This window comes from Mauremys mutica, chromosome 7 (genome assembly GCF_020497125.1).
Source record: "Mauremys mutica isolate MM-2020 ecotype Southern chromosome 7, ASM2049712v1, whole genome shotgun sequence".
Classification (NCBI taxonomy): Eukaryota; Metazoa; Chordata; order Testudines; family Geoemydidae; genus Mauremys; species Mauremys mutica.
In genome coordinates, this window is record NC_059078.1 from 24377656 (window position 1) to 24400020 (window position 22365).

The following is a 22365-nucleotide window of genomic DNA, read 5'->3' on the forward strand; positions in this document are numbered from 1 at the left end:
TTCAAGTGGCCCCTCCCTGAATGTTTGTTTAAATCACTTGGTGGTGGTAGCAATACCATCCAAGGACAAGGAAAGAAATTTGTGCCTTGGGGAAGTTTTTAACCTAAGCCGGTGGAATATAAGCTATGGGAGTCTTTCATGCGGGTCCCTACACCTGTACCCCAGAGTTCAGAGTGGGGAGGGAACCCTGACAAGCTCTCTGTAGACAAGAAAGTTAATTGCAGATTTCAAAACACAACACTGACAACATGAGAGACTAGGCAAAAAGTGGGAATATGTCTTAACTGAATTTAGGTGACAGGAACGGAAATTCTGGAAATAAAGAAAATGCTGAACACCATCCTCTGTTTACTGGGTAGCTTTGGATGAGTGTATCTGGAGATTAGAAGTTAACAGGTAAAATAAATATTTTCATGTTGCCAGACATGAATTTCTAACACCTGGGATCTGTCTAGAAATCCCTGTTTCAAAGAGGACAAAGGAGGGTAGCACAGAGGAGCTATTTGTTTATGATCTTCCTAAGGATGCACTTGCTGAAGGTTGCATCCAAGGACAGAGAAATAATCTCTGCTCTGGAATTCTTGTAGAACTATGTAGCAAGAACCATGAAACCACCCTTCAAAGCCCTCTCACATTTCAGAAAAAGAAGACGACACACAGAGGAGCGGGGTCTAATTATCCTTGAACCAAAGATACCACTTAGAGTAAGATATGGAAATCCAATTTATATTTCACATATATTATGCCACATCAGGAACAATCACGCTCTCAGATATTCTTCACAACTTGGTTTTATCAAGAAAGATCTTTCCATGGCTCTGCCGATATCCATATAACATCTGTATTTTTCTGTATGATTCTTCAGATTTGGTAAGTGAAATCTCCTGGGTAATAGGGATGGGAAGGTATGGACTGTTCAAGACATTTTCTTATAATAAACTAACTATGAATAAGCACAGGATAGGTCAACTAAGCACAAAATCACTCACCTAAAAACACACATTATAAATATCAACACTTACTAACTTTCAAGGCTTATAATTTCAGAGATATGGTGAACCTGGATTTGAATAGAGGGGAACAAATGTTTCAGAACAACATTAAGACAGCTACCCAATAGAAGCTGGAACTAAGGGAAAGGTAACCCAACAAGAGAGTTAATTCTTCCTTAGACCAGAATTATCAGACAGATAAACATATATGTTGGGAGGAAAATCACCTACCTAGACTCTTGTAATGGGAAAACACGCCTAACCAACTTATTAGAATCTGTGAGGGTGTAAATAAGCATGCGGCAAGGGTAATCCAGTCAATATAGTGTATTTGGACTTTCAGAAAAGCTTTGACAAGGTCCCTCAACAGAGCCCATCAAGGAAACTAAGCAGTCATGGGATGAGAGGGAAAGTCCTCATGGATCAGTAACTGGTTAAAAGATAGGAAACAAAGAGTAGGGATAAATGGTCAGTTTTCACAATGGAGAGATAAATAGTAGGGGCCCCCCAAAGATCTGTACTGTGACCTGTGCGCTGTTCAGCATATTTATAAATGATCTGGAAAAGGGGGTGCACAGCAAAGTGGCAAAAATGTGCAGAGGATACATAAACCCAAGACAGTTAAGTTCCAAGGTGAATGAAGAGTTCCAAAGGGATCTCACTAAACTGTGACTAGGCAACAAAATGGCAGTTGAAATTCAATGTTGACAAGTGCAAAGTAATGCACATTGAAAAACATAATCCCAATTATGCGTACAAAATGATGGGGTCTAAATTAGCTATTACCACTCAAGAAAGATCTTGGAGTCATTGTGGATAGTTTTCCAAAAACATCCACTCAATGTACAGTGGCAGTCAAAAAGGCTAATGTTCGGAATCACTAGGAAAGGAATAGTATGGAGAAAGTGAATAAGGAAGTGTTATTTAGCCCTTTATATAACATAAGAACTATGGGTCTCCCAATGAAATTAATTGGCAGCAGGTTTAAAACAAACTTAAGGAAATACTTCTTCACACAACGCACAGTCAACTTTTGTAACTCGTTGCATGTGGATGTTGTGAAGGCCAAAAGAATTAGATAAGTTCATGGAGGATAGGTCTGTCAATGGCTATTAACCAAAATGGTCAGAGACGTAACCCCATGCTTTGGGTGTCCCCAAACCTCTGACTGACAGACGCCAAGACTGGAAGACAGATGACTGGCAGACAGGGCCTCTCATCCCGTGATGGCTTAGTTTCCTTGATGGGCTCTGGTGAAGGACCTTGTCAAAGCTTTTCTGAAAGTCCAAATGCACTATATTGACTGGATTATCCTTGTCCACATGCTTATCGACACCCTCACAGAGTCTAATAAATTAGTTAAGCATGTTTTCCCATTACAAGAGTCTAGGTAGGTGATTTTCCTCCCAACATATCATGTTTATCTGTCTGATAATTCTGGTCTTTAGTATAGTTTCAATTAATTTGCCTGGTACAGATGTTAGGCTTCCCAGCCTGTAATTGCCAGGATTGCCTCTGGAGTCTTTTTAAAAAGTCAATGTTACATTAGTTATTGGCCAGCAGGGCCGGCTCCAGGCACCAGCAAAGGAAGCAGGTGCTTGGGGCGGCACGTCCGGGTCTTCGGCGGCAATTCGGCAGCGGATCCCTCAGTCCCTCTCTTCCTCTTTGAGCTGCCGCCGAAGAGGAAGAGAGGGAGTGAAGGACCCGCAGCCGAATTGCCACAGAAGAATGAAGCCATGCAATTGAGTTGCCGCCGAAGTGCCGCCGATCAGCCTTTCCCCCCCCCCCCTTCGCCGCTTGATGCGGCAAAAAAGTTGGAGCCGGCCCTGTCTGCCAGTCATCTGAAACGGAGGCTGATGTAAGCAAGAGGTTACATATCACAGTTAGTAGTTATGCAATTTCATATTTGAATTCTTTCAGAACTCTTGAGTGATACAATGTGGTCGTGGTGACTTATTCTGTTTAATTTATCAATTTGTTCCAAAATCTCCTCTGACACCTCAATCTGGGACAGTTTAGATTTGTCACCTAAAAAGAATGGCTTGGGTGTTGGGATCTCCCCCACAATCTTTGCAGTGAAGACTGATGCAAAGGATTAATTTAGCTTCTCTGCAATGTCTTTGTCTTCCTTGAGTTCTCCTTTTGCGACTTCATTTTGCGAGCCACAGATTGCATCTCTGTCATACTTCTAAAGCAGTAATGTATTCTTCTTGCTAAGTATACCCTCTGCCCCCTAGCCCATCCCTGGTCTCTCAGACTTCACTCAAAATTACCCTGTTCTGTTCATTCTCTCTGACACATTAAGCACTTGCCGCTGTCAGAAGACAGGATACTGGGCTAGACAACCACTTGTCTGAGCCAGTATGGCAGTTCTTATGTTCTAAACGATAGCAATGGGGAGTGGCAGCAGTAGAGGGCATCAAACCTTGAACCATCTGATTAGCCAGCTACTACCACAGACTACCAAGTGAGAAGTATACAGAAGAAGGAAGAGTCTAGTCCAGGGGTGGCCAATCTGGGGCTTTTGAGAGGTTAATATGCGGCTCCTTGCATAGGCGCCAACTCCGGGGCTGGAGCTAAAGGTGTCAACTTTCCAATCTGCTACAGGGTGCGCACTGCTCAACCCCTGCCTCTGCCCCAGGCCCCAGCCCCACTCCACTCCTTCCTCCAACACCCCCGCCCCTTCCCCCAAGTCTGCTGCGCCCTTGCTCCTCCCCCCCCCCAAGCCTCCTGCACACAAAACAGCTGATCGTGGCAGGCGGGAGGCGCAAGGATGGAGAGTTAGGTGCTGATCGGCGGTGCTGCTGGCGGGTGGGAGATGCTGAGGGAGGAGGGGAGCTGACGGGGGCTGCTGACGTATTACTGTGGCTCTTTGGTAATACACATTGGTAAATTCTGGCTCTTTCTCAGGCTCAGGTTGGCCACCCCTGGTCTAGTCTATAAACAAATAGTGGCACAGCATTCAAAGCACAGGAGAAATACAAAAATAGATACCCAAATACATGAAACAGCAATTTTGCCAAGTTTCAAATAAAACAAACTCACCAATCAAAGGTTTATGTCATTATTCTGAATATCACTGAAAGTGGAAGTAGAGGGTAACTAGTGCTGCTTAATTTGTTTTGTAACTTTTATTTGCTGGTTTCTCAGGTGCAGAATAATGATTTTGAAATGTCTTTGTATGAAATGGAGATGTAATCGCACAATTCATGTTCTTTGATACTGAATGTTCAAAAAAGAAAAATAGATAGCCACATAACATTCCATTCAGTTACTCAATGAATGATCAGACTTAAAGGTGATGCATAATACATTTTTGTGCTTTGTAGCTCAGGGCCATAACTAGAGCGGGGCGAGTGGGGCAGCCGCCTAGGGCACAGAGCCAGCAGAGGTGCAAAAGTGGGGTGTTGCGCAGGATCGGACCCTGCAGCATCACCCCACCCCACCCACCGATCTAGCCCACCAGCATACCCTTTACTCCCCCGGTGCAGGATTGGGCCCAGTGGCATTAGCTGGAACCCAGGGCACTCATCACTGCCCTTCCCTCTTCCGCCTCCCCCCCTGCAATCGCAGGCCCAGTGACCTCGGTTGGAGCATGCTCTCCCCGCGTCACAGGCAGGCAGGGCACTGAGTGTGCTGCTTGGCTCATACTGAGCATGCTCGCATGAACTGAGGATGGGAAAGCTTGAGGTAGCCAACTGCGACAGGTGTCCCCTCTATCAGAATTTGCTACTCATGGACCAATGAGACAGGAAGTATCAAATCGTGATAAGGCAGCAAAAAGAGAACATCTATGGATGTCAGTAACTGCTACTTGTAGCAAAATCTGTCTGTTTTTTCACATTGCATACTGCCTTATGGCAGGAGGCGACAGTTTTTAAATTGTGGTGTCTCCCCGCTTAGGGAGACGCACCCCACAGTTTGAAAACCTGTGTGCTAAATGGAAGGCAGAAATCTGGGAGGGCACATGACTCCACATACCCGCCACATATCACTTCTAGGGAGAGCAAATATGCTTGCTCACTCCGAACACTAAAATACTTAGTTATAGCTCTGTTGCAGCTTGTCTCATGTACTAAGAGTGACTGTCAACTTAAAAGTCATGCTTTCATCTGATTTTCTTCTTACCTATTAGTGTAATAATAGCTATGGTAACTGAAATTATTTCAAGAAATAAGTTTCTTTCGTTTCAGTTTGACAATTTTGTGCTTTTGATAGCAGCATGTATGGTCAGTTTCCCCATTTATGTGGGGCCTTCAACATAGCAACACGGGAGAAAAAGATTTTTTTAAAATAGAAAAATACAATTTTAAAAATGGCAGGAACATTCTGAGGCAGATGTAAAGCTACTTTAAACTTTTTTTTAATTGACTAGGTTTCATAATCAGTCAGGACCAAACAACATGAAATATCCATTGCTCCCTTTCATAAATATAGTTATGCTATCAATAGTTAATCCCCATCTTTAAAATGGAAATTGGGATTGACCCGATTTCAAATTGACAGTGTCCCTTTAAGAAACGGTTATTTTGTTAAACACGTAAATGTGAGTAACGGAGAATTAATGGATCACTTCCAGATTATTTCTCAGAACCACTATAATATAATTCAATTTATCAGGTACACAGAGTACATGGATGCAATATTTTGACATTTACTGGGAATGTAAATAACTGCTATAACAGAAAGCAAGCCATCACTAAAGAAAGCAACATGCAGAGAAATGTTGACAGGGTGAGCAACAGAGAAAACATGCACTAAGTAAGGAAAAAGTGAATAGGTCTAGGTGCTCACCAATAACGTAACAAAGAGCGTAACTTTGCTCGTCAGGTTAATAAGGAAAAAAAAGATTGGAAGAACTCATCTCTGGCCTATGTCAGGGATTCTAGCTCATCATGCTGCTTTTCAGCTGTAGTTCCTCTCATGTGCACTGGCATGATGATGTCACTCATTCATGCTCTGAAGGGAGCTAATGTGTACGTTCTTCCCCAGGAACTGCATGGGGGTATTCATTAGTAACAGCAGTGCAATGGGTGGGGTTTCTATGTTCAGAGTCTCCTTATTTTGGACTTCTGCATAAAGCTAGGGAGGAACAGGAGATGGGAAGGCAGCAGGGGAACCCTACCCTTCTTCACTCTCCAAGCCAATGAATGGAGGCAGGGAGCACATTTTGTGATATCATTGGCTAACCCAGTCTCCTCCTTATTGGAAAGTAGCATGAATATCAGCAAAAATAATTACTGCATTTTAAAGAATAAAAAATTTCAGAGCACATTATATAAAGGGTACAATATAAATTTTTTTTTTTAATATGTCGATTTCAAAAAATTCAAGTGACAGTGTTCCTTTTGAAATGTTAGCATAAACACTTAGATGCAGTTGTAAATCAACAAGTTATGTATGTACTTGTCACTTGACTTAAAAATATTCCTTAAGGTTTAAGACAGGGTTAAGTTTTCAGTCCCAATTTTAAATGGAAGTTGATTGAATGAATGACAGGCATGTGTTCTTAATGTCAATTTCTCCTCATATACTGGTAATTGTAAATGAATAAAATAATGTATAAGCAGCAAAGAATCCTGTGGCACCTTATAGACTAACAGACGTTTTGCAGCATGAGCTTTCGTGGGTGAATACCCACTTCTTCGGATGCAAGGCTTCGGATTCTTTGCTGCTTCTACAGAACCAGACTAACACGGCTACCCCTCTGATACTAAAATAATGTATGGGTTACGTGAACTTATTTTTAAAATTATGTATGCAACCAGTGCATAAGAAGCTTTTAAATAACCTTCCTTCAAACAACCCATCTTTGGAACAGCTTAGGTTTACCAAAATGAAATTAGTGAGTGACTGGATTGCAATATAGTATAAGATACTGTGGTATTTTGAAGGAAGAATTTAAAACCATGAAAATACTTACTCTTTCCATACTTGGAACGCATTTCCTTAGCTGCATTCTCCAGAAGATTTTACATAATTTGTCTTAATTGTAGATATTACACAAGTAACTGAGACTCACCTTTCTTTTCACAACATGAAAATTCAAAGTGTTCTCTTCAACTAGCTCACATGGCCTTTTGATTGGACCCAGACACTCCAAACTTTAGCACCTTCTCGTTTAGTGTAAGCAGCAATTTTTGCCAAAAATATAACATTCCCAAGTTTATTTGTGGTGGAGTGTACTCTATGGTACAGTGCATTCTACATATTCCTGGAATGCATTATATATGGCATTTACTGATTGTGGATCTAATGGCATTTTAAAATAATTCCCAGGTAAGTCTGCAATGCATAAATGTTGCTTAATTTTTTACCCACAACACTGGCTCCTCATCAAAATCAAGTTTGCAGAAGACTGAAGGACACTTGATAAAATTTCAAGTTGGGTAGGTTATTAGATAAAATTCTTCAAATCATCAAAATGGTTCTTAAACTTCATTCTACTTTTTTTCTTTTAGTATAAAAAAAATAAAAATGTTTAGTTCAGAAAGGAACTCAGGGGATATATATAGTAGGAATATGTGGGTTGGAAGTAAAAAGCAGAGTTCATTTGGATGACTTTTACTCCCACCCTTTTCTGAAGGTAACTTACAATACTATAAGACCTTTTCGATGCCTTGCTGAATTACTCCCCAATTACTCGACAACATATTCCTTAATTCCCTATTACATTTTTCTTAATATTTTAGTGTCCAATATAAACTGCGAGGCTAGAGCCACACACATACAAATATATATGGGGAAAAGAACAAAAAACACTAAACAGCAATGTGAATTCATAATCTCATCCTATTCACCTTATGCCCTTTAAAATTTCTGCTATTCTGGAATACTATTGAGTAGGATACTATCTCATCTGCAGTTAATCCAGTATTTTCCCTCAAATACCAATTTATCTTAATACTCTCTTCTTCCTAATATAAGGATTTTGAGTATCATCTTTATAAAGAAAGTGAAGAATTTTGGTACAGCAGTAGAGACTAACTTTATGCTTCCACTGAGGCACGTGATTTTTCTTACCAAACTTTGTGTTGCTGAATAAGTAATTCTTGCAGCATTCTTTCCAAGAATGGCCAGAATTCTGATGTGTAAGTCACCTAATGGGCACTCATTTTCTTAAGAAATTTCATGAGGATATACATATTATAAGCCTATTACAAGCTCATGCATAGAGTAAGCCTAACAAAGAACAAGAAATGACAATCACTATTAGAAAAATAAGCTGAACTGTACATAAATGCAGAAGAAAGGGGCTAGGGACATCAAGTCTATCAATTAATACAGAGACGCATCTTTTATCTTAATACAGGGCTTTCATGAGTGTGTATGCTTGAAGGAGAGCACAAGTTCAAGCTGGAGGATGAAGCATTTCTTTTTCATTTAACAGGCACTCAATTAGCAGCAGCATATCTCTAGCTTTCCATCATCTTTTTATCCCATTCCCTTTCAGAGTGCTCCCAGTAGCAATAGCAGCAGGGGGAGGAAAGAAGAGTCAGTCAGCAAGATCCTCATCAGTTTCAAACTACTGCTGACCATGCCATCAAGAAATACTTGAGGCAAACTACCATCTGCAGCAGCACCATCCTATTGTTTCAAAATAGTGTGGGATTCTCCTATCTGGAGGGTAAAAATATTGGTAAAAACCACACAGGAACCCCTAGATTTCCCTACCTACAATACCACAGCCCATTTAAAACTTTTCTATTTGTTTTTCCCATTGAAGTTTTCTATGTAATACAATGTTCCCAATAAGTATACTTGACAATTGAAGTTAAAAATAGAAACGAAAAAAGGTGATCCGTACCCTTACCTTTCCGCGTGTTCTCTGTCACATCTACACCAAACTGGATGATGTCACCAGACAGAATCTCACATGGTGGGCTTTCCTCAGATCCTCTACTCAATCTCTGACTGTTTATGAAGGTACCATTACTACTTTTAGTGTCTTGAAGATAGAACTGTAAAGAAAAAATTACACTGCAATAAGTTACCTGCAAGAAAGAAGTTTGATTAAATGGAAGCTACGGACAAATTCCATTCTGCTATAGACTGTCAAGTTAATACAAAAGCTAGGAATAAGAAATACTTCTGTTTGCAAACTTCACATTTTACATTATGTCTATACTTGAATTTTAGTTGTGTTTTAACACACACTATCTGTTATTGAACCCTACTGTAAATTCAAGCATAACTGCTACACAAACAATTGTTGCTAGTTGTGTTTAAACAGTTAAGCATGACTAGCAACAAGCATTTTTGCAGTGTCTATTCTAAAATTCACAATCATGTTAGTTAACACATCTAACCCTTAAAGTGGTAGGCACACCCTTAAGAAATCTGTTTCTATGATTCAAATTAGCCATGTTGTACAACAGGGCAGTGATGGTAAAAAGAAAAGCCTGGGAAAAAATGAAGACTCAGGAAACAGATATGGGGCCAAGGTGGTGAGACAAGCAAGTCCAAATGCAGAATAGAGATACTTCTGCAGAGGACCAGCTCTCAACCCCTCCTAAATATTTTAAAAAAATACTGACCTAAAGATAGGCGGCTATGGTCATATTTAGGCATCTAAGGCCTGGTCTACACTACGGGGGGGGGGGGGGGACGACTAAGGTACGCGACTTCAGCTACGCGAATAGCGTAGCTGAAGTCGAACTACCTTAGTTCGAATTTCCTACCTGTCCAGACGCTGCGGGATCGAACTCTGCGGCTCCCCCGTCGACTCCGCCACCACCATTCACGGTGGAGGAGTTCCGGAGTCGACGGGAGCGCGTTCGGAGTTCGAACTATCGCGTCTAGATTAGACGTGATAGTTCGAACTCCGAGAAGTCGAACTCTCCGCGTCAACCCGGCGGGTAAGTATGGACCTACCCTAAGGGTGGGATTTTCAAAAGCACATAAATGACTTAGAAGTACATCTACAAATAACGTCAAATGTTGAGTACAGCCTAGCGAAAACATTTTTTGATTTTTTGTTCTCATGCTAAGCATGTTACTAAGGCCCCTTTTATTTGTCTATTTTAAATATAAAGTCTGAGTACAAAACCTCAGAAGAGAAAAAAATTCTATGTAATACCTAAAATCTATTAACAATTAGAAAACTAAAGAAACAAGTACAAAAACTAACAATTTAAGATTATAAAATGTGAAGAAAACTTACTACATAAAAATCTTATTTATAATGAAATAATCCTTTAAATTTAATTCTTTTTTAAAATCTATTTTTAATCTTACAGAGCTGTACATGAGAATGATGACAAAATGTTCTCAGATGTACAATTTAATTTAAAAAATTCTCCAATATTTACATTTATAGTAACCTTAGGTGTTACAAGGAGATGTTTTCAAGTGGAAATGCAATTTTTAAATTGGTGTCCCTTCAAATATAAAATGTCTAGTTTTCATTTCATACCTATTTTTATTTAAAAAAATTAAAGATTCTTGAATTTCTTAAACTGAAAACCTCATTAAAACTCAGAGGCAATTAAAATCATTTGTGTGTTCTGTGTAACTAGTAAAAAGGATAATCAATCAGTTGTATCTATTCTCATCAAACTGAAGCTGAAGTGCAGATGCACAAACTAAACGTACAGAATTAGAGATACAAAGTCCTCCTTGGTCATGTTGTCTTTAAGTCATTTAGTAAATAATGTAGTCCAGTCAGCCAGCTTTGGCTTATTCTTTATATCCGTGTATTATTATACTATTCAAATGATCTTTCCTTATAGTTCAATCCCTCCATCACTTTTACTGTCTCTCTCAATTCCGTCTTTAAAACAACAATTTGGAGTACAGACACACACACAGTACACAGTATTCCCAGTGGGTTCCTCTTGTGCCATAGAAAGAACTATGACATTCCTGGGTCAGATTGTGAGGCCTATATATGTAGTTCAAAACTGTGCTGCCATGCCCCCACTCTTCCCTCCTCCCATGTACACACACATTGAGAAGTTGGTATCCAATTTATTATCTGCTAACTCAGGTGAGATTTAAAAAACTAAAACCTTTTCCCAGGCTGAATTACATTATTTCCTGCCCATGTCTCAATTCTCAAGCCCCCCCGCCCTTTTTTCCCCCCTCTTTAAATGTCCTCATAGGTGTTGGCAACTCCTCTCATTTATGTATTAGCAGCAAATAAAGTTACATGTGGTGCTTAGTTTCTCTCATGCACATAATTTATAAAGATGTTAAATAAAACCAGACTTTACACACACCCAAACTCAACACACTGCCATTTATCATGCTTCTTGCATATAGTCCTTCATTTTTTAAACACGTGAGAGCAGGAGTCAAACTAATTTAAATTTGTTTTTCCCAGTAATATTACATGAGAAAGTATTTAATTGCTTAGTAAAGTTTAGATATTACATTTTTTGCCTTCCCAGTCATCCTCTAGTTTTGCAACTTAAACAAAAGAATGGTAGATTTTTTTTTTTTTAATACAAAACAAGTCAGGGTAAACAAAGTTTCACTGTGTTCTAGGTCAGCGGCTCTCAACCTTTCCAGACTGCTATACCCCTTTAAGGAGTCTGATTTGTCTTGTACCCCTAAGTTTCACCTCATTTAAGAGCTACTTGCTTACAAAACCAGACATAAAAAGACAAAAGTATCACAGCACCCTATTACTGAAAAATGACTTACTTTCTCATTTTTACCATACAATTATAAAATAAATCAACTGAAATATAAATATTGTACTTACATTTCAGTGTATATATAGAGCAGTATAAACAAGTCACTGTCTGTATGAAATTTTAGTTTGTACTGACTTCACTAGTGCTTTTTATATAACCTGTTGTAAAACCAAGCAAATAGCTAGATGAGTTGATGCACCTCCTGGAAGACCTCCACATACCCCTGGTTGAGAACCACGGTTCTAGTTCAATGGACAGCAGCAATTTGCTAGGAGATAGAGTACTGCATCTAATCTGCATATACATAATACCGCATGTTATTGGAGAAGTTTCTAGAGGTTCTTTTCTTGACTGGTAGGGTGGGAAGGAAAGGAAATTTGATCTCTGCCCATCCCAGAGTCTATGATGGGAGAGGCTAGATACTTCTCTCTTCTCCAAGTTAGGATGGTGAGTGAGCTTATATCTTCTGGAGGAAAATGCATGTTTCTAACTGTTCCTTCTCTTCCTGCTCATACCCAACCTCTTTTCACCCCACTCAGTCATTTGATGTTCAAACATGAAACCTTATCAAAGTTGGGCTTTTTTCTGCAAGCCATTTTTTTCTTTTAAAAGAAAGCACTGATCAGCCTTAAAGTTCATGTCTTACTACACCATGGGACTTCTTCCATATTCTGGCAGACCGCAGAAATTTTGTATGAAGTCTCTTGCTTTCAGGACTACTTTCTATCACCTCTGTTCTAGTTGCCTACAGAATCTCTCTCAAGATGTTTTATTAGCTTACTGGGGACGAAAGACAGAAATTAATGAAATCCTAAAAGAAGTAAAGTAGAGGAACATTTCATTAACATTTTAATACTTGACTTCTAAGAAAAGAATTAACACCCTAAAGTAATATAGCATTTATAAGACTGCAGATAGTGCACCTCAAGAACCTAAACTAACAAATCTTCCATACACAATTGCTAAGGATATCTGAAATATTACTCTTGCATAATTCTTCACATACAAACTAAAAAAAGACAAGGGTTCCATAAATATTGATTTTTGTAGTTCCCAGTAAGTTTAAATGTTCCATTAAAAAGTTTGACAATTTAATGGAATTCCATGCTAAACTCCTATGATCAACCTACTCTAGGTACAACATAATGAAAGTCCCTACTCCCCTCACTTCCAGAGTAAAACTGGTTGTGGCGGGGGGGGGGGGGGGGGAGAAATAGTGATGTTTTATTGAAACTTCAATTTTTTTTTTAAATCTCTAGCTCTAGAGTATTAGAGATAACAAACCCTTAATATAATAAAGCAGTAAAGGGAGACTTTTTCTGAAACCCCACTAGCTATTGTAAAGCTTCCTGGGGGCACCCAGGGTTGTAAGGTGCCTCCTTACCACATTCCCTTAGTGTGAGGAAGCCTTGTCTGTGCCTGCTGTGTTCCCTGACACCATAAGCCACAGGTAACAAGCATTCTCCTCGGCCCCACTGTTACTTAACAGGTTAATGATAGGTACACTCCAACCTTTGAGACCTCTAAGCATCTCCCTAGACCATGCAGCCCCTAATCCACTGGATACTCGCAATATTCACAAATCTGCTGCTCCCAAAGAAAGAATACACTCCAGATTACCAGTCTCAGCTCAGATCACCACTCCACTTAACACACAGCACTTAGATATGTTTATAGTGAAATCAAGTATTGGAAACAAATGATTATATACAAAACAAAACGATAGCATGCATTCTAGAGTCTAGACTTAACTGACAGATTACTCTCATGTCTCGTAGTGTAATGCTCACTCAAAATCCTTGCAGCACTTTGCAACCAGCCTGGCTGTGATCCTCCTTTCATGAGACTGGCATGCAGTGACCTTGCCTTTTATTGTGGAGGATTCAGTAGGTTTCTTTGCTCTCTCTAAAAATACTAATCTCATCCTTTGTCTTTATTAATAAGCAGGACACCCTGTGCTGTTTGTTACATCTTGTAGATTTCCTTTCTTGCAAATTTTGCAGTTTCTCAACTGTAGGCAAATAGGCCTACAGTGTGAAGCATACAATACAGAAAACTAGCCAGAAAGGGAGATGCATGTCTGTTACACCTCTTGTCTGAAAGTAAGATTTCTAAAGTATGTCACCTCCTGACTTAACTTCAAGACCTTTTAGGAGCATACTAATGGATTTAACAGATCATAACACTGTTCAATATAACCCAGTACCCTTCCTCAAAAAATGGCCAGCACCAGAAGCTTCAGAAATGCAAAAATCCCCACAATTCTCTATCATGGAATAATCTACCCATACAGCAGAAATGTCAAACATTCTGTGGAGGTTACAATTCTATTCCTAATTATGACCAGTAGTCTGACCAGTAGGTCAGAGTTTTAGGTATATAACCTAACCTCAATCCACAGCAGAACTCATACAGATGTCCACAGGAAGTTCTCACAAATATCAAAGGTAGAATATTACCTTCATATAGCAAGTCAATTCACTATGGAAAAATATGCTTATCTTTAGGACCACTTTCATTTCTGCCCTTTTATTCTCCTTCCTCCTGTCTGTTTCTGTGTTGTCTCTGCATTTCCTTCCATGCAGTAACTCTTGGTCCCCTTCTTGTTCTATCCACTAAAATGATCACAAATTGAATAGTTAATGCTGACATTACAAATATCATTAGGTTTTAGAGTTAACATCCTAGTGAGGTTAGCAGAGAGGACAGGAAAAGACAAATTCACACTCTAATTTTCCAAAGTTAGTAGATAGAAACAAAACACTGCTTTGCTTTACACTTGGTTTCACATTTAGAAGGTTTTCTGCACAACCACCAGAGCTAGATAATTTTAAAATGAAAATGTCATGTCAGCAAAACCCTCCTAGCACAGACAATTTATATTGGCATAAGAGTGTTTTTGTTGGTATAGTTCGGGGTCGGCAACCTCTGGCACGCGGCTTGCCAGTGTAAACACCCTGGCGGGCTGGGCCAGTTTGTTTACCTGCCGCGTTGGCAGGTTCGGCCGATCACGGCTCCCACTGGCCACGGTTTGCCATCCCAGGCCAATGGGGGTGGCGGGAAGCCGCAGCCAGCACATCCCTCGCCCGCACCGCTTCCTGCTGCCCCCATTGGCCTGGGACGGTGAACTGCGGCCAGTGGGAGCTGCAGTCGGTCAAACCTGCCAACGCAGCAGGTGAAGAAACTGGCCCAGCCCGCCAGGGTGCTTACCCTAGCGACCCGCGTGCCAGAGGTTGCCCACCTGGTATATAGTTTATTCTGGTTTGGCAAGCAATACAAACTATACCAGCAAAAGCTCTTTCATTCCAGTATACCTGAATCTAGGGTTTTCACCAGCTTTCACCACCCCGGGGCCCACACCCCCCTAGGGATGGCCCTGCCTCCATCTTATCCTCCCTTTCCTCCTGTATAAGCATGGAGCCTTTCTGGAGTAGATCTACAGATTTTTGACAGATAGATAGTCTGCTCTGGGGCTCCTCAGCCCTCTCATGCTTCTGGAAGGCTGATTCCCTTGAGACGGTATCCCTTGTAGGACTCCCTACTTATTTATATTCCCAAAAGGGAGTATCCCACACAGTGTACATCTTTTGAGTCTAAGCTGTCCCACAGAACTTCTACCATTGTAGGACGTGAACTGGACATGAGCAGCAGAATTCCTCTCGCACCAGAATGGGGTTTGACTCTTCCTGGAGTCATCATGCTGGAAGACTGAGAACGCATATTTTGCTGTAAGTAGGACCAAGTGCCTTAAAGCTGTTGGTACCTCATATAGGTTGCAAGGAAAGCTGCACACTGAAGCATGTGACAAATCAATTTTGCCCTTAAGCCTCCAAGGACACCTTTATTCTAACAAGAGCTTGCTCAGGACTGTGTCCTCAAACTGATGGAGACAAACTACCAAAAACAAAGATAGCTAGTCCCTTATGTGTGTGTGTGGTTGGGGGTAGGTGGGGGGTGGTGGTTGTACAATTGAAAAATTATCTTAACCTGTGAAAACTTTTTCTGGATTTAAGTCATTGTATAAGCTGGTACTTTTCTAGAAGTGTAGCAAGGAATTAAGAGAAGCCTTAATACTGTATAGGTTTAATGCTGAAAATGAATCAGAGGCTTATACTATTACCTCTAAAAAAGCTGAGTGAAGGAACTGTACATTTAAAAACAAACCTTCTTTTCAAGAACTAAGCTGAAAACACTTTTTTGGTAACTAATAATGCAGATGTTAACTGGTTTGCTTAGCATAAGCTTGGCATGCATGATGAATCAAGGAGACTTCAAGCATACTTCTGAGGAAAAGGAGCCTTTAATACTCCTGGTGGAATTCTGTACCAGTATTTTAAACTTCTGCAAAATTCTGTCAAACTTTTGTCAAAATAACACAATATAATCATGCCAGTTTCAATTATTTTGGTAATTTATTTAAAAATACCTGTCAGCAAATACATCTATAACAATACAAACAAAAAAAAGATTTAGGATTTTTTTTTAAACATACACAAATAGATTCCTTACTAAGCATATTAATACAGGACTCAGGTTTCTGTACTGTAGTTTAAAGGAATTACTATTTCCTGCACTCCTCAAAAGCAGTGCAAAGTCCTGGGGGGATTCGGGGGTAATGGGAGAAGCTGAGGGAGAGGGAAGGAGCATGGAAGTGAACCAGGAGGGTTGTTGGGTGTGGGTGGGAGAAGTATTAAACACATTTTTGGGGGGTGGGGGTTGTGGATTGTTAGGGAGTTGAGGAGTCTCCTCCATGCAGATCCTGGATGACCCCTATCCCTCCCATTCAGTCAGGCACATCTGCCCCCATCCCTCCCATGTCTGTGCATCCTCCTTCTCCCATTCCTGTGTCCCTGCAGCCCCTCTCCCATTTAGCTCCTGGCTCAATGCTGTCACCCCCACTAGCCTTTCTGAACCCCAATCGGTGACCTCCCAGCATCCCTGTATGCCTTGCTCTGTCCATCCTTTGCCTCTTCACCTGACCCCACTGTGAGGAACACAGCCTCTTTGCTGGCTGGCTGCCCTCTCTTCTAGTGCCACAGCAGCCCCTGGTGGGGTAAAAGATGTAACTACAGCGCTTCACCAGCAGAATCCATATTATGCAGAGAAAGAACTGGGGGGCGGGGGGAGACCATGAATTCTGTACACGTGCAGTGGTGCAGAATTCCCCCAGGATTACCTTAACTTCTGCCAACTTGGAATGTTACTAAAAGATTTCCTGTTATTTCCACAGATTTTGAGTTTCTTCAACTTTGCAGAAGTGCTTACTAGAACAGAGCACAGGACCCTGAAGTTTGTAATGAATGAATTAAAGGAAGCAGAATTCCCAACTTTAAGTCTTGAATTCATTTCTCAAGTGATTAAACTAACGTCCAGTCAAGAAATTTCTGCCAATCAAACCACACTGTAAGCTAGCAAAAATCCAAAGTGAAGAGAACGTTCCCGAGATATAAGAAAGCATTTTGCTCATCTGATGATCTGAACTTTGCTGTTGGTTGACATTCTGTTAGAATCTCTCTACCTGGCTACTGAAAGGCAATGTTTGTTTCCCTTCTCTTGTTGTAGGACAGTATTCCTCACCTTATGATTTGAGACAGCTGGTATACAATAAAGCTATTCTCTTTGGAGGATTAATCTAAATAGTATTAGGTTTTTCACAACTGATTTCTGTCTGTCAGATTTACACAACACTTGTTACAGAACACCAAAGTAAAGTGGGTTTGGGTGAGGAAAGAGTGCACAAAAATCAACTCCCTAATTTCCAGGCAGAGCAAAGAACAGCTCAGTGGCTGCTTTTATAGCTAACGGATTAAAAAGGAACTGCAACCTCGCACACCCTTTGTTATCACTGGCCCTAGGAGCCACAACTCGGCCTCCCTCACATGCTGCTCTATAAAGAGTTAGCACAGAACCCAACTCTACTGAAGCGTGTGCAGAATTCATTGTCCATCTCTCCAAACTTAGAAAATGACCAGGTTACTCCAAAGGTCTAACATGTTTCTCATTTGGAGACTGCATTAAAACTTACAAGAGCAAGTCAAATAAGACTGCTTGCTTTGTAGCTATTGCATAGGGAAAACTTAAACCATCCTATGCAAATCAGCCCTATCCTCTTAAATCAAGAACCCAACTGCTGCTGCTACAAAACACAAAGAAGTAATGCTTAAGCCTGAAACATTTGAGAAGAATATCTGAGTGGTCATAAACTATTAACCTCTTAGTATACAGGCCAATATTTTTGTGTAACAGCTGTTTACAGTTTTTATATTTCTCCATAATGTGTGGAAAATGGGACTCAAACTTTTGTAGTGATAATCAGTAGTGATACATTGGCAAAAGTTTTTTTTCTCCTGCTGATAATAGCCCACCTTAATTGATTAGTCTCGTTATAGTTGGTATGGCAACACCCATTTTTTCATGTTCTCTATGTATATATATATCTTCCTACTATATTTTCCACTGCATGCAGCTGATGAAGTGGGTTCTAGCCCACGAAAGCTTATGCCCAAATAAATGTGTTAGTCTCTAAGGTGTCACAAGGACTCCTCGTTCTTTAAGCTGGGTAATGTAAACTTTACCCAACCGGCAAAGTCAGCAGAATCAGAAAATGGCAACCAAACTGTGGAAGAATGATTCCCAAACACCTGGAATTGCATTAAGGCAGCACATAAGATCACTGTCAATCCAGTAAGAAAATTAAAGAGACACTGAGAAAAATGTGGCCTGAGGCTGTCTTCCTCTCCCCAATAGATGCTAAACAATAATGTTGTCCCTCTTACTGAAAGATTATTTTTCCTCTATATCAGTGGTCCCCAAACTGTGGGATGCGCCCCCCGAGGGGGCATGGAGGAACATTTGGGGGGCACGCTGCGGGGATGGGGGCAGGGAGTGCCACCCAACCACAGCTCTGCCATCATTCCCTCTCTAGCCCCAGGCCAGCTCTGCCTCTAGGCCCAGCTCTTCCGCCTGCCCCCCACTCCAACTTCAGCCCAAGCTCCTCTGCTGAGACAACCTGGCACCACTCTTCTCTGGAAAAACTAAAGTGCTGAATATAAACAGAAGTTCAGAAAGTAAAATTAATTTCCAAAAAATTCAGGTATCCATTGCATCGTTCAGGTAGGGCCATTAAATTGCAAATAGCGACCAGATATTAAAAGGAACAGTTCCGTGTGATACTTCACCCTCCCCTCCAAAAAGATAAAACATTTTACCACAAAATATGAGAACACTTTACAAAAATAGACTTCCTTTAACATCAATGTCACTAATTTTGATGTAAAAGGCATATTTTTGAAGACAGCCAGATCTAGAGGAGGAGTTCTAATTTACAAGTACTTTAGTTTATATATAGCTGACTGACTTGCTGCAATAAGACATATGTCACCATAGTTACTAATTACTACTTTTTAAACATCTCTCCTTCCTTAATTTTGTCATTGTGGTTCACATAAGAATTTTGGGAAATTAACCTTTTGCTACAAATGCTGGGCAGAGTCAATACAAGTATTAATTTCAAATTCAATTCCTTTTCTTTATAGTGTATTCTTAAAGTTTGTCGCTTCACATTCTAACTTCTCCCTTTCTAAACAAACCACAAAGAAAACAAAACAGGTTATGGAAGTTGATTAACAGCCTCAGAAGAGGTGGTATAATTCCACCCAGGAAGAGGATAACAGAAAAAGCTCCAAATTAGATGTAGTACTAATTGTATAAAACTCTCTTGGATAAGAGTGATTTAAACTGATCTTAGACTTACAGCTAAAGAAGGTTTAAATATCAGAAAGTTGCTTTAACTAAGAATAAATTATACAATTATAAAGGCAAAGTCCATAGCAACACAGAGAGCAACACACATTTATATTACAATAGATCCTCAAGTCCCCAGCTGGGATAGAGGGCCCACTGAGCTAAGCATTGTACACATACACACAGAAAGAGGCTTCCAAAGGGCTTACAGTTTAAATAGAAAAAGACAAAAAGTTAGGAGAAAGGAAGTATCTCAGTTTTACAGACAGGAATCTGAGGCACAAGGAGATTCAATCATTTGTCCAAGGCCAGACGAGAAAATCTGTAGCAGGGCTAGGAATTACTCCAAATGCTCTAAATCCCAGCCTAGTGTTTTAACCTCAAGGCCATCCCTTTGTCTCAATTTATTTTTTATTACTTTTGTGATAAATGAGGGGAGAGGGGGCCTTCCTTTTATGGACACCCAGTCAGCCAGCTAGCTATAAAATCCCTCTTAGTAGTTGTTCTCTACTTGCTTTACCTGTAAAAGGTTAAAAAGTCTCCCTGCATAGGTAAAAGGAAGGGAGTGGGCACCTAACCAAAAGAGCCAATGGAAAGGCTAGAACTTTTTAAGATTGGGAAAAAACTTCCCCTTTGTCTATCTGTCTCTGTTGTTCTCAGGGGAGAAGCAGAGACAGGGCTGGAACTATGCTGTAAGAAGCTTGGGGCCAGGTATGAAAAATCATCTGAATTATACCTAGAAACTACTCACTTGAAACCCCCAGATGTGTAAGTAGATCAGGAAATGTCTAAGAAGACGCGGTTGGTTTATTTCTTTATGGCTTGTGGACTCCTCTGTGCTAACCTCAAATGATTATCTTAAAGAACTGGAAGGGACCCTGAAAGGTCATCAAGTCTAGCCCCCTGCCTTCACTCGCAGGACCAAGTACTGATTTTGCCCCAGATCCCTAAGTGGCCCCCTTAAGGACTGAATTCACAACCCTGGGTTTAGTAGGCCAATGCTCAAACCACTGAGCTATCCCTCCCCCCAAGGGGGTTATTCTTGATGCTTAATTTTTGTAAGTGGGTTTTTTTAAATCTAGAAATAGCCTGAGTTTTCAAATATATAATTTTTTTTGCCTTTAATAAAATTTACCTTTTTTAAGAACAGGATTGGATTTTGTGTCCTAAGAGGTTTGTGCACATGTTGTTTAATAAACTGGTGGCAACAGCTGATTTCCTTTGTTTTCTTTCTCAGCTCTTCCCTGGATGGCGGGGGGGTGAAAGGGCTTGAGGGTACCCCACAGGAAGGAATTCCCAAGTGCACCTTCCTGGATTTTCAAAGGGTTTTTGCACTTGGGTGGTGGGCAGCATCAACCCATCCAAGGTCATAAGAACAGCCCTACTTGGTCAGACCAAAGGTCCATCCAGCCCAGTATCCTGTCTACCGACAGTGGTCAATGCCAGGTGCCCCAGAGGGAGTGAACCTAACAGATAATGATCAAGTGATCTCTCTCCTGCCATCCATCTCCACCCTCTGACAGACAGAGGCTAGGGACACCTTTCCTTACCCATCCTGGCTAATAGCCATTAATGGACTTAAATTCATGGAGGTTATCTAGTTCTCTTTTAATCCCTGTTATAATCCTAGCCTTCACAACCTCCTCAGGTAAGGAGTTCCACAGGTTGACTGTGCGCTGTGTGAAGAAGAAATTATTTTTATTTGTTTTAAATCTGCTGCCCATTAATTTCATTTGGTGGCCCCTAGGTCTTATATTATGGGAACAAGTAAATAACTTTTCCTTATTCACTTTCTCCACACTGCTCATGATTTTATATATCTCTATCATATCCCCCCTTAGTCTCCTCTTTTCCAATCTGAAAAGTCCTAGCCTCTTTAATCTCTCCTCATATGGGACCCGTTCCAAACCCCTAATCATTTTAGTTGCCCTTTTCTGAACTTTTTCTAATGGCAGTATATCTTTTTTGAGATGAGGAGACCACATCTGTATGCAGTATTCAAGATGTGGGCGTACCATGGATTTATAAGGGCGATAAGATATCCTCCATTTTAACCTCTATCCCTTTTTAAATGATTCTTAACATCCTGTTTGCTTTTTTGACTGCCTCTGCACACTGCGTGGACATCTTCAGAGAACTATCCACGATGATGCCAAGATCTTTCCTGATTAGTTGTAGCTAAATTAGCCCCCATCATATTGTAGGTATAGCTGGGGTTATTTTTTCCAATGTGCATTACTTTACATTTATCCACATTAAATTTCATTTCCCATTTTGTTGCCCAGTCACTTAGTTTTGTGAGATCTTTTTGAAGTTCTTTGCAGTCTGCTTTGGTCTTAACTATCTTGAGCAGTTTAGTATCATCTGCAAACTTTGCCACCTCACTGTTTACCCCTTTCTCCAGATCATTTATAAATAAGTTGAATAGAATTGATCCTAGGACTGACCCTTGGGGAACACCACTAGTTACCCCTCTCCATTCTGAAAATTTACCATTTATTCCTACCTTTGCTACCTGTCTTTTAACCAGTTCTCAATCCATGAAAGGATCTTCCCTCTTATCCCATGACAACTTCATTTACATAAGAGCCTTTGGTGAGGGACCTTGTCAAAGGCTTTCTGGAAATCTAGGTCAGAGAAAAGCTGTAACCTTGGGGAGTTTAATACAAGCCTGGAGTGGCCAGTATTAAATTTTTAGAATCCTTGCGGGCCCCCATCTTCTGCACTCGAAGTGCCAGAGTGGGGAATCAGCCTTGACAACTTCAAACTTAAAAGTTCTAGGTCACTTCTCAGAAGGCACTTAATCCAAGCACAAAAGACACATTAGACTTTGCTTTACGCTTCCAAAGGCAAATTCTCACACAATGGTAAAATATAACTGTTATACCATTATAAGATTTAGCACTTCTTACTAGAACTTCATTTTATTCAAGAGAGCAAAATTACATCACTAGAAATTACATCATGGCAAGTTCTAGCCTAATAACTAT

At 40.4% G+C, this 22365-nt stretch overlaps 1 protein-coding gene across 9 annotated transcripts in view; it reads right to left on the reverse strand.

Annotated features, from left to right (window-relative positions):
* The window catches only part of LOC123374232 (sarcolemma associated protein), a 165018-nt gene that overhangs the window by 92346 nt on the left and 50307 nt on the right, over positions 1-22365 (reverse strand). For 5 of the 9 annotated variants that reach the window (XM_045023945.1, XM_045023950.1, XM_045023944.1 and 2 more), the window contains one exon: positions 8800-8953. In XM_045023945.1, coding sequence (XP_044879880.1) covers positions 8800-8953 — 154 coding nt within the window. The remainder of the gene's footprint in view (positions 1-8799; positions 8954-22365) is intronic. The other 4 variants (XM_045023951.1, XM_045023947.1, XM_045023952.1 and 1 more) reach the window with 1 other exon arrangement.